Here is a 12,923-nt window from a genome sequence, read left to right as displayed (position 1 = left end):
TCACCAAGGAGTGCACATCAGAAAAGGAAGCCTGCACTTCACACCCCCTGGGTGACTTCAACAAACAAGATGCCCAGCACTGGGAGGGAACTGAAGGAGTCAAATGCCTCCTCGTGCATGGCTGCCATTCGAGAAATATCTAGAATTTCTCAAATCCTCAAACACAGAGTTACCAAATGACCCAGAAATGTCCATCTTAAGTATATAATAAAGGCAGATGGAAATATACACATACAAAAAATATGCTATAAGCTTGGGTTGGTTGGAGAGATGACTCAGTGGCTAAGAGTCTGGCTGCTCTTCCAGAGAACATAGGTTTGGTTCCCAGCACCCATACAGTGGCTCACAGCCATCTATTACTCTAGTTCCAGAGGATCTGATGGCTTTGTCTGGCTTCCATAGGCACACAAGACATACAAGTAGGCAAAACGCTCACATACATAAAATAAAATATTTTAAAATTCTGTAAGTGAACATTAATACCCAGCAGGTAGAAACAAATGTCTACCAACCAATAAACAGATGTAGAAATGTGCTCTAACCATAAAACAGAATGTCATTTGGCAAAAGAAGAATGAAGCACCCATGCCTGGCACAATCAAAATGATTCTTAAAAGAATCATGCTAAGTAAGAGAAGCTAGAGAAAAAATGACCAATAATGATGTGGAATTCCCCTCTGAATGCCATGAACATGTTTTATTACCATTGGTTAATAAAGAAACTGTTTTGGCATATGCAGGACAGAATATAGCCAGGCTGGAAGAGATATAGAGACAGAGTAGGTAGAGTTGAAAAGATGCCATGTAGCTGCCAAAGGAGGCAGACGCCACATAGCTGCCTAAGAAGCAAGAGGTAACAAACTACGAACCTTGTGGTAAAATACAAAATAATGGATATAAGATATAAGAGCTATCTAGAACTATGCCTGAGTTGTTGGCCAGACAGTGTTGTAATTAATATAGTCTCTGTGTGATTATTCAGGTCTGGGCAGCCGGGAAAAGAATGAGCCATCTCCTTTTACACAGTAAAACATGATTCTGGGGGCTGGAGAGATTGCTCTGTAGTTAAGAGCACTGACTACTCTTCCAGAGGACGTAGATTCAAATCGCAATACCCACATGGCAGCTCACAACTGTCTAAATCCAGTTCCAGGAAATCCCCCATCAAACATGACTGCAGACAAAACGTCAATGAACATAAAATAAAAGTGATACTTTTTAAAAACATGATTCTGTTCCTTTGAGGTGTAAAATAGTCAAATCTCTTAACACAAAGAGTAGACTGATGTATAGGAGTAGGGACGGTGAGGGGCACTTGCTAGAGAAACAACACAGAACCTTGTGTGTGCTAGCCAGGTAGTCTGCCACTGGGCTACAGAAGCAGCCTCAAGTCATCGTATTTCTCTCAGAGTTAATAAAATGTCCTAACATTAACTGTGTTGCATGTGTCTGTCCCTGTACTTCAACTGTAGACTTCAAACCAGTAACTCCTGTGATTACAACAATGTTGCACTAAAGCTCCTACATAAGGAAAACATAAAATAGGTACAGGAGAGATGGACTGGTGATTAAGAGCCCTTGCAGATCTTCCAGGGGACCAGAGGTCAGTTCTCAGCACATACATAGGAGATTACAACTGCCTGGACCTCCAGCTCCAAGAAATCTTCTGAATCCTTCTTCTGAACCCTTCAGATACCTTACTCACATATATACATGCGTACAGAGATACACACACGACACATGTACGTAAATAAGAAATTAAAATGGAATCATGTGTGTATACTATCTCAACTGTTAACACACGTGTGAAATAAAAATCAGTAGGAAACATGGAAGCCCAGCACAACTCTGTACCAACACACCTTAACTTCATACAATTTTTTATTGGTTTTTCAAGACTGAGTTTCTCTGTAACTCTGGGACCAGTCCTGGAACTCACTCTATAGACAGGCTGGTCTCGAACTCACAGAGATCCACCTGCCTCTGCCTCCCGAGTGCTGGGACTAAAGCGTGTGTCACCACCACCTGACTAAACTGATACATTTTCCTTCACTACCCATTGGTTGAGCGAGTATCAACCTCTTCCCCCCACCCTCGACCAAGCCTTTACCTTTATTTTAAAAAGCTGTATATTTATTTCGCCTTCTGACTCTGTGCTTGTCCTTCAACACACTTTCCAAACAGTTTTCTGCTTCTCACTAAGGAAAGTCCACTTGAGCCTGTCATGGACACCCTTGGCACACATGGACCCACCATAGGCCCTGCTGACATGCTTCTTTGCCTTAGACCATCCCACAGCACGAATCCCTCACAGTCCACCTGGGCACACACCACATGTGGATTTAGACACTTTCCCAACCTTCTTGGTACAAAGGTAAACAATCCTGTTGCCAGGGGTTCGAGACAGCCATGTTGTAGAAAAGCCTAGGACAGTATGTCAAACGCTGGACCACTGTGAGTGCCTCTCAGCATCACCGCCGTGAGTATCAATTTCCTGTCGCACAAGATAAATCATTACCCTAGAATATAGTAAGCTCAGATTATCAGGAAAAGATGGCTTATTTTGTGTTTCATAAACATGACGGGTAAGATGAAAAGCCCACACCTCTGTTGAAGGTCCCTGCCATCCGTACCTGGGAAGATGTTGAGTCTTATGTGAGTCCATCTCTGCTGGGAGTTGACAAAAAAATAGTTGTGGCTGGAGTCAGGGTCCCCTAGCTTAAGCTCCGACATGGGAACCAGGTAATCCCAGGAGTCCGAATTTAGCTATTAACAAATACAGAAGCATCAGCAATGGCTCTTGAGAACAATACACTCTCATCCTATGCAACAACTAGGGGAGGAGATTATAACAGTTGCTGAATGGCATTTGCTTTAATGATAAACATCATAAACTCCAGTTAGGGGTTTTTCCCCACACCGATAACAATTAGGAGACGGGATCTTATAAACGGGCAAGCTTTCAAGCTTTCAAACATCTTTTTTTTTTTTAATTTTCGAGACAGGGTTTCTCTGTAGTTTTTGGAGCCTGTCCTGGAGCTAGCTCTTGTAGACCAGGCTGGCCTCGAACTCACAGAGCTCCGCCTGTCTCTGCCTCCCGAGTTCTGGGATTAAAGGCGTGAGCCACCACCACCCTGTAAACATCTTTTTCTTGATTCTTAAAAGAAAGCAGAGTGGCGATGTGGGCACTCAGCTAAAACCCAGGCCGGGGGAGATGGTACACTGAGCCTTTCTCGGAAAGCTGGCTCGCCCACAGTTCCCCATCCCCCACAGATCGACACGTCTGCGACAGCACAAATTAATTACTAAACACACTTAGCACAATGAGACGGTGCCAAGCCCAAGCCCCACTTGCCTATCTCACTATGTTCATCAAAAGTTACTTCATCAAGTCAAGTCACCACGGGAGGTAATGTTAAGGGTTTTCTAGTAGGGCCAGCAGCAGTGTGCAGCCACAGGCAGAGCCCGTTGGCCCATCAAGGCTGTGGACAGCCAGGCCACTCTCCCACACAGAGGAAACCTCTATTCTGCCACACTGAGGAGGGAAGGACAAGGGGCCTGGGATGCCTGGTGACACATCCCAGGCAATGGCCTCACCTAGTCAGGCCTGCAACGGTCTCCTTGCAGTCCTGGCACACAGAACCAGCGTCTTACCTCGCTAATGGCTTCAAACTCCTCAGGCGTCGCTGCAGCTCCTGTCTTCACTCCTCTTGGTGGCATGGTTGGCACATTTTCTGAATTCAAAACAAACACGCAGGATCGGGGTTGAGAAACAAAGGAAATGCACTCTCTCGGGAGATCTGTGGATATTTCCATCTTCCCAACAGCCCTAGGGACGTCTTTGCTTTTGTGACAGAACCACGGATTAAAGTCTAGCATGCCAACAGGAGCTCCTCACTGTGTCTTTGCCAGCTTATTTCAGAGGAGAGTAGAAACATTGGCCCCCACATTTGCTCATCATTTCAAGTTAGGCCAAACTCCATAGATGGATCACTTTTTTTTTTTTCTTTTTGAGTTCAGAATATGGCAAGGTTAGTTCCAGAAGCTCTGCCGATCCCCAGCATCTGCCTCGGACTCAGAACCGGCCAGCTCAGAAACAGTAGCGTCCACGCACAGTTAAAGCAGCTCTCATGAGTCCCGCCTCTCAGACCGTCATTAACTTCCCAGGAGGCTAGACCCCTAAGGACAGACGGTAAGGCCTGCCGGCCTGTGCAGAGCCTGGTGCGGCACTGTGCACACTGCACCCTTTTACCATAGGTGTATCCAGTGACACAGTTTGTCCTCCCTAAAAATGTGTGTGCCCTCATGTGACTGTGTGCTAACTAATTCAGTTGTCTATAGCAGATTATGGAAATAAACTACGAAACCTGTACAAGCCACAGTATCCGGTGTTCCCAGAGGTAGAAAGGGTTCCCTGCTGCCCCACAGAGACTCTTATGCAGCTTGAAGCGGCTGGAGCTCACAGTCTGCAGTTATCTCCGTCTCGGCTCCACCCATCTGATCTCACAGCCCACTGCTCCCACCTCCCCCAGAAACCAGTTCCTCAAATGCTCCCACCCACCAAGAGAACACAAGGATAAGCCTCTGCAGACTTAGTGCTGTGTAGATGATGGTCACCATATTGGGCCAACAAACACAGTTAAGCCGCACATCAAAAACCCCAGGGCAGCCCATCCTACCCCTCGTTCTTGGGCTCCATGGCAGCCCAGCAACCTCAGAGCTCTGACACATTTGCTTCTTACAGCAAGATTAACATCATCAAACTGAGTCAGAGGAGCCCCCCCATCACAGGCTCCTCTATGGGGAGTCAGAGGAGCCCCCATCCCAGGCTCCTCTCTGGAGACAGTGGCTCCTACATACCTTCATTCAAGTTTGCCGCTTGAATCGATATACGAGGAGCATAGCTCCCCGAAAAGTAAGAAATGTCCACATCGACACCACGGATAATGCCCTGTACCCCCAGCTGGATGACACACCAGTCGTGACCTGCACAACAGGACCACAAGGATAGCCTGTGATGTTCTGTGGAGGAGTATAAAAGTACCCAGAAGGTACTGTGGGGTTGGGGGGGGCGGTAAAGGGAGCACCTGTGAAGCCCCATGGGGGATGAGAACACCCATGAGGTCCCATGGAGGGTGAAGACAGCATTCTTGAGATGCCATGGGGGGATGAGGAGAGCATCCTTAAGCTCCCATGGGGGAATGAGGAGAGCACTCTTGAGGTCCCACGGGGGAATGACAGCAGCTCTGAGGCCCCATCTTCCACCACATAAGCACACGTTTAGGGTGAGTCTCATAACGTGGACACCAAAAACCACCATGACCCTCAGGATCCTTAATTCTAACCAACAAACGTACTCGCCTTTGATTCAGAGACACCAACTCGATTTCCAAGCCCATCCTTTCCTATTATTGTGCTGGGAAAATCACAAGCTCCCTCTAAGGCTCCTTTCTTTAAGTCATGGAAGACACTGATTTCTGGCCACTTCCATACGGCCATTGTAACAAAGGACCCACCAGCCTGGCTCTTCTGCAAACTCACTCTCTACTATTTCAGAGTTCCCTGCAGCCTCCATTCCACCCATGGCCCAGTTTGCTTACTTGTACCTACCAAGCCACAAGACACTGGTCTGACAGCCCCCCAGAGTCTCAGGTAGTCCAGACTTAAGCTAGCTAGACATTCAAGAATCAATTACCTTGAGCTCCTGATTGTCTTGCCTCCACCTCCGGGGCTATGATTATAGGCATGTCCCAACACACCTGGTTTAAGTGGTGCTAAGTAAGGATCAAGTCCAGAACTTCCTGAATGCCAGGCGTGATGGACTGAGCAGGCAGTATCTCCCATAGGCTCAGGCATTAGAACGTTTGGATCCCAGTTGGCAGTGATATTTGGGAAGGCTTAGGAGGTGAGACCTTGCTAGAGGAAGGTCACTGGAGGGGGCTTTGAGGGTTTGAAATTATTCCCATTTCACTCTGCTGAGGGCAAGCTGTTCAAGGCGTGATCTCAGCTTCCTGCTCCTGCCACTGGGTGCCTCTGCTGTCATGCTTCCCCCGCCACCATGGACTCTCACTTTCTGAAACTGTAAGCCCAAACAAACTCTTTTATCTATAAGCTGCCTTGGTTATATATTACTTTATAACTAGCCAAGCTCTCTACCAGCTGAGCCTCATCCCGAACCACAAGCAGCCACCATCTGTAACCTTCACAGTGTGGATGAACAGTCACACACTCCTCACCTGGAATCCGTTTCCTCCTGGTCTCCCATCCATCCATCCATTTCCCAAATTCCGTGTATTCGTGTTCCTTAAAGCTCGGACTATCACTCTAAGGAGATACACGGGAGATCATTAGGGTCCATGAAAAGCTGGGGCTGTCAGTCTGTCAGATTATGTTGCAGAGAGACCAGGACGCACCAGGAGTGTCTGGCCCGCCTGCACGCCCATCTCTACCACCCAGACCAAGAGGAGCCTCCATGTTTTGTAGCATCTGAGACTAGAGTCCTTCTAGTCTGTGAGCTTCAGCCCACAGAATGAACCCCTCTCAGCAACAGAGGAGACCATATACAGGCCCCATGGATTCTCTCTCTCTCTCTCTCTCTCTCTCTCTCTCTCTCTCTCTCTCTCTCTCTCTGCTGTGTTTAGGTGGGCACTGAGCAAAATGGAGGATGTCAGCCACACTCGCAAAGCACTGAATGAGACCATGACTTGAGTCACCAGACCAGGTCACAGGAGAGCCCACTGGAAGTCTGGAGTCAAGACAGACATTTGTACTATAGGCCTGTGGGAAAACAGGGGCTCCTGGTGGCAATGATACCAGCTCAGGCTCTCTAAATGAACCGTTGAGAAATCTGCTTCATCCTTGAGACCCGGGATGACTGCAGAGCCTCAGTGGCGTATGAAGACGTTGAAATGGTTCCTGAACAACCCTAGGATAGTCTCTCTGTGTACTAGCTCCCAGCCCAGAGCTTATGGAGCAGGTTCACCCCCATACCTCAGTTTCTCTTGTTGGTCAGAGGCAGGTGATATTAGTGCTTTTTTCCAACAGAGACCATCATGGACACTGAGACATGCCAAACTACATCAGAAGTGCCCCTGTTTGCTTAGAGATGTATAGATGCTGGCAATGCTTGTACTTTATTACAGACTGAGCATTTTTAAACTAATCATCTAAATCGCTCCAAAGTCCACACACTCCAGGATGATAGGAGGAAAAAGTACTGTGTGGAAACAGCGTCAATTGCATATTTAAAGAAAAGACCCTAGGCCGGTCCTGGGGTTCCCTCACAGCCCAGAGCCACCTCTACAATGAAGGACACATAGTTAAATGAGACCCACCCAAATGCGCACAGACAGGGAAAAGGGACAGTGACAGTCACTCAGCAGTGAAGAGGAGAGCCTTGGTCTATGAGGGCCATGGGGGAAGAGTCTAGTTCCAGAACATCAGATAGTTAAGACATTGAAAAATACAAAGCATGTCATAGACTTACAGACACAAAAACTTTAAAGTATAAGATACTCCAGACTTTCCTATTATGGGCTGAATGTTTGTGTCCCCAGATTCCTGTTGCAACCCCCAACCATGAGATGGTGTGGCCATGTGGGGACTTGGGAGTGATTTGGTCACAAGGACAGAACATGCTGTAGTTTTGATGTTAAACACTCCCAAAGGTCCAAGTAGTAAACCAAAGATTAACCCTCCACTTTGCACATTGTGAGGTGGTGGAACTCAGAGGTGGTGTCTAAAGAAAGGGTCTTCTGAAGGTATTGGTGGAGGGTGTTCAGAAGGTCCAGACCCTTTCTCTTTTGTCCCTTGGTTGCCATCAGGTGAGCAAGCCTCCACTGTTCACTCCCACCGTGGTGTCCTATGCCACCACAAGCCCAAAGCAACAGGTCAGTGAGCCATGGGTGAGACCTTTGAAGTCACAAGGCAAAAATAACCTTCCCTCTTCAAAAGCTCATTCCTCTCTGGTTCTTGTTAAAGAATGAGAAGTTGACTAGTGGAATCCCTCATGATGGGACTGGACCCTGTAAGAAGAACTGAGTGTTCTCTCTACGCCTTGCCCCTGTAGGGACACACGGAGGAACAGCCAAGTGAAGTGATTCTGCCAGCATTGATGCTGGATGTCCAGCCTCCATGCTGTGGGAACACGTGTCTGCTGTGTAAGTCTCTTGTGAGTGGTGCGCTGACAGCCAACCCTGACAAAAACCACTGCTCGGTAGGGTCCACTCCCCCAAGGGAGCTTGAGAAGTGAGCTGATGAGCGAATGGAGCCTCAGCTGTATTTCCAGCCTCTCTCTCTCTCTCCTTACCTCAAAAAGAAGGAAAAAAAAATAAGCATGATGGTGCTCACCTATTATCCCGGCACTAAGGAGGCTGAGGCAGCAGGACTGCCCCAAACTTGAAGCCAACCTGAGTCATATAAAATCAATTCCAGGCCTGAGTTACAATGGAGATTTTCTGATTTAAAAAAAAATAATAAATGTAAAATACATACCTCATGTTTTTAAATGTGACTAGATTTGCACATGCGTGTTGAGGGCATAATTTGCATGTCCGTGGATACACTATAATGTAAAATCAAAGAAATAAGGCCCCACCCATTCTCTCACCCTCCCACTTAAATCAACCTCCCGGACTTAGTACGGAACGTGGCCTTCAGGCTCTGTGCAGTCCTACCACACAACGTGGCCTCTGCATGGAACCACACTCATGCTCAGGAACTCTTGTGGAGTATGTCTGGAAGAACCACACTCCTGATCTAACTCCCTGGCGGTTTCTGTTTAGGCTGATGTTCTCCCACTTCCAATACCACAGTGAATATTTTCTGGATCGGTTTGTCCAGAGTGCAAACAGCATACGTCTGAGTGAGTTAGGTCAGGATGTGCATCCTTAGCTCTCTCGGAGAGGCGCACACATCATGAGATACCGGAACCCTGACATTTCCTCACCTTTGACATGGAACCTCCGGCCCTCGCTTTATTTTTGTTTTCTCCTGAGGAGAAAGTAAGTTGCTACTTGGAGAGCGCCTTCAGAGAGAAGTGAGTCAGCTCATACTGAGCGCAGCCAGGTGCTGCCCTGATGGAGCAGCGACCTTTGGGAACCTCCGACCAAGGCTGAAGGGGCATTGCAGTGGCACCCACTGACCGTGTACCCCTGAGTTTCCCTTTCCACATCATCTAAGGGATTGAACCTGTGAAGCAAGTACTTTATACGCTTGAATCGTCTCCCCAGCCCCACTGGCCCCCTTTTTAACCAAGAATGCTCTACCTATTATAATTAGGCAGATGTTCCCCAAAATTCAAGATGTGTCCGTTTTCTTCCAAGTCTGGGATATGGAATTCATGTTAGTCACGGAGCATACTCAGTGATCTCGATTTTTCCCCCTGGACAACCTGGCTCTCCTGTCCTCTCTTGGCTCTGCCTGGCTCTTCGTGTTCCTTGGGAGCTGGCACTGAATTGGGTACCTTTCCAGTAATCCTTCCTGCCCAGTATACAAGACATGGCTTCTGTCCTAGACATGCCCATAGGTTTCAGAGCACACAGCTAAGCCAGTCATTCACCATGCGGGATGCCTGTAGCCATACCTTTATGAGGTTTTCTGCAGGAGCGAAAAAGTCATCCGTTGCAAATAAAACCTGGACAAAGAGAAGAAAGGAATTAACCTGCCACAATATTCAGCTATATCGCTCTTAGGCAAATCCCCAAAGTATGCTCAATCATACCACAAGGACACTTGCTCAGCTATGTTCAGCCAGAACCTGAAAACAACCTGGATGCCCCTCAACTGAAGAATGAATTTTTTTAAAAATGTGTTACATTTACACAACGGAGTATTACTCAGCTGTTAAAAACAAGGACACCAGGAAATCTGAAGGCAAATGGATGGAACTAGAAAAAGTCATCCTGAGTGACGCAACCCAGACAGAGAAAGACAAACTTGATATGTACTGATTCATACGTGGATATTGGCTATAAAATAAAGGATAACTATACTACAATCAACAGGCCCAGAGAGATTAAGAAACAAGGAGGGTTCATGAGGAAACACCCAGATCTCCCCAGGAAGAGAAAATAAAGGAGATTCTGAGAGTGGATGGAGGGTGGATGAGGATGGGAATGTGAGTCATCAGGTTGACAGGGTGCACAGGGGGGAGAGCGCTGAGGGGGACTGCTGGGGGGAAGGCATTTCAGGTTGGGCTGCCTGGCTCAGGGAAATCTCCCAGGAGTCTATGGAGAGGACCCCAGCTTAGGCTCCTAGCTAAGTAGCCTGAACTAGGCATTTCCTGGGACCAGACTGTCAAGAGAGAGTCGCCCTCCAGCGACTGATGGAGGCAGATGCAGAGACCCACAAGCAAACATCAGGCGAGTTCGAGAATCCTGTAGAGGAGGAGAAAGGAGTGTAGGAGCCAGAGGGGTCCAGGACATCACAGGAAGACTCACAGAATCAACTAACCTGGGCTCATAGGGGCTCACAGGGACTGAACCGACCACCAGGAAGCCTGCATGAGACTGACCTATGCACTCTGCACATATGTGACAGTTGTGTAGCTTGGTCTTCTTCTGGGACTCCTAACAGTGGAAGAAGGGGCTGTCTCCGACTCTTTTACTGGCTTTTGGAACCCTACCCCTCATACTGGGTCACCTTCCCCAACCTTATATATGGGGGGTACTTAGTCTAACTGCAACTTGATATGCCATGTGTTATTGATACTCATGGGAGCTCAGCCCTTTCCTGGATGGAGATGGAGGAGGAAGGGAAGGGATGGGAGAGTGAGGGTGGGAGATGGACTGGGAGGGGAGGATGGCAGAGCCTGCAGGATATAAAATAAATAGATGAATAAATTAAAATAAAATAAAAAATCTAAATGAAATTACCATAAATTTAAAAAAACACTATTTCATCCTCTAGTGAGCCATTAGGGGATGCATTAAAAGGATATGTGAAATTGCCTAAGGGAAGAGACAGTGAGGTTCCCCTGCAACACTTTCTAAGCATTTGGGTCTCAAGCCTGTCTCTTCCTAAACCATTTCTTCCTGCCCTTTCTTTTATTCTGAGTCCCTTTTATAGTCTGGATCGGAAGGGTAATGTCTAACACTTGGAATGCAAATTGACCAGTTTCCTTCTCTCAGGCTTATGACTCTTAGAGATACAGATGTGTGCAATAAGCATGTTTTAGATGTGTGCAATAAGCGGGTTTTAGATATGTGCAATAAGCATGTTTTAGGTATGTGCAATAAGTGTGTTTTAGATGTGTGCAATAAGTGTGTTTTAGATATGTACAATAAGCATGTTTTGATCATGTTCATCCTCCTTCCCCCAACTCTTCCCCAATCTGTCCCCTCCCTTCCCCACCCACCAAACCTGTGTGTCCTTTTTTAGCCTTGTGGTTCTCTTATAAAAAAAAAAAATCAATGGGGAAAATGGGTCTGGGGAGATGGGCTGGTGGTTAAGAGCACTTGGTGTGCAAGAATGAGGACCTGCATTTAGATTCCCAGCACATAAAAGAGCTAGGACTGGACACACACATACATCTGTCACCCCAGCACTGGAACCAGGTGGAGACAGGAGGATCACTGGGGACCCTGGCCATTAGCCTAGCAAAAGAAAAAATGGCAAGTTCCAGCTTCAATACGAGACCTATCTTAAGCGAAAGGAAGAGGTAGAGAAGGATAGAGGAAGGAATCCCGTGTCCTCCTCTAGCCTCTGCATACACACGGGCACACACTTCTGCACCAGATGTATGTGCCCACCCACACACATGCACACATACACACATGCACACATACAACATGTGTGAAAGAAAAAGAGAGAAGAAAGAAAGGGAGGGAGAGAGAAAGGGAGGGAGGGAGGGAGGGAGGGAGGGAGGGAGGGAGGGAGAGAGAAAGGGAGAGAGGGAGGGAGAGAGGGAGGGAGGGAGGGAAGGAGGGAGAAATGGGAAGGAAAAGGAAGGGAAGAAACAATGATCACTGGATCACACTTAAGTTTTGGAAGCCACCATTCTCCCTCCGGGAAGATGGCACTACAGCCAAGCTGTCCTTGTAATGTACCCACATAAGCAGCCCACTTCAGAGTGTACTGCTAAATTGCACACCAGTGAAAGGACTGTGAATCACTTTCTCCCTGAGCATAGCTCTCTGTTGGTCACTGGGAGAGAGTGAAACCGTGAGCTTAACGCCTACATTCCTCTCTCTCTGCTCCCTGACTGCAGGTGTAATGGCACCAGCCTCCTCCCATCCCACTGCCCTCGATAGCCTCCTGTGATGGACAGTGTTCCCTAAAGCCCTCCTTGCTGCCATGGACCACAGACGCTGTCTCCCTTTTATTGCTTCTTTCCAGGTATTTGGTCACAGCAAATAGAGAAGTAATGAGCCTGGTGATGGTGGCACACACCTTTAATCCCAGCACTCTCGAGGCATAGGCAGGCAGATCTCTGTGAGTTTGAGGCCAGCATGTTCTACAGAGCAAATTTCAGGACAGCCAAGGCTACACCCTGTCTTGAAAAAACAGAGAGAGAAAGAAAGGAAGGAAGAAAGGAAGGAAGGAAGGAAGGAAGGAAGGAAGGAAGGAAGGAAGGAAGGAAGAAAGAAAGGAGGGAGGAAGAAAGGGAGGGAGAGATGGAGGGAGGAATGTTGGAGGATGCAGTTCATTCATTCCCAGGTGCTCAGACCTGAAATAATTACATAAACTATATTATTTATAATACTGTTTGGCCAATAGCTTAGGCGTATTTCTAGCTAACTCATATCTTAAATTAACCCATTTCTATTAATCTGTGTATTGCCATGTAGCTGTGACTTACCAGCAAGATTCCAGCATGTCTGTCTCTGGTAGCTACATGGCTTCTCCTGACCCCACCTTCTTTCTCCCAGCATTCAGTTTAGTTTTCCCACCTAGCTCTACTCTGCCCTATCATAGGCCAAAGA

General features: G+C 47.3%; 1 protein-coding gene and 1 pseudogene across 2 annotated transcripts in view; both read right to left on the bottom strand.

The window, feature by feature from the left end:
- Allc (allantoicase) overlaps positions 1-12,923 on the bottom strand; it is a 38,449-nt gene that overhangs the window by 16,190 nt on the left and 9,336 nt on the right. For both annotated transcript variants that reach the window (XM_048439816.3, XM_048439817.3), the window contains exons 3-7: positions 9,584-9,634; positions 6,237-6,324; positions 4,861-4,986; positions 3,655-3,734; positions 2,634-2,766 (exon numbers count right to left, since the gene is read on the bottom strand). In XM_048439816.3, coding sequence (XP_048295773.3) covers positions 2,634-2,766; positions 3,655-3,734; positions 4,861-4,986; positions 6,237-6,324; positions 9,584-9,634 — 478 coding nt within the window. The remainder of the gene's footprint in view (positions 1-2,633; positions 2,767-3,654; positions 3,735-4,860; positions 4,987-6,236; positions 6,325-9,583; positions 9,635-12,923) is intronic.
- On the bottom strand, positions 1,983-2,515 carry LOC146894253 (large ribosomal subunit protein eL34 pseudogene; annotated as a pseudogene).

This window comes from Myodes glareolus, chromosome 6 (genome assembly GCF_982192425.1).
Source record: "Myodes glareolus chromosome 6, mMyoGla1.1, whole genome shotgun sequence".
Classification (NCBI taxonomy): domain Eukaryota; kingdom Metazoa; phylum Chordata; class Mammalia; order Rodentia; family Cricetidae; genus Myodes; species Myodes glareolus.
This window is presented reverse-complemented; position numbering and strand designations above follow the sequence as displayed.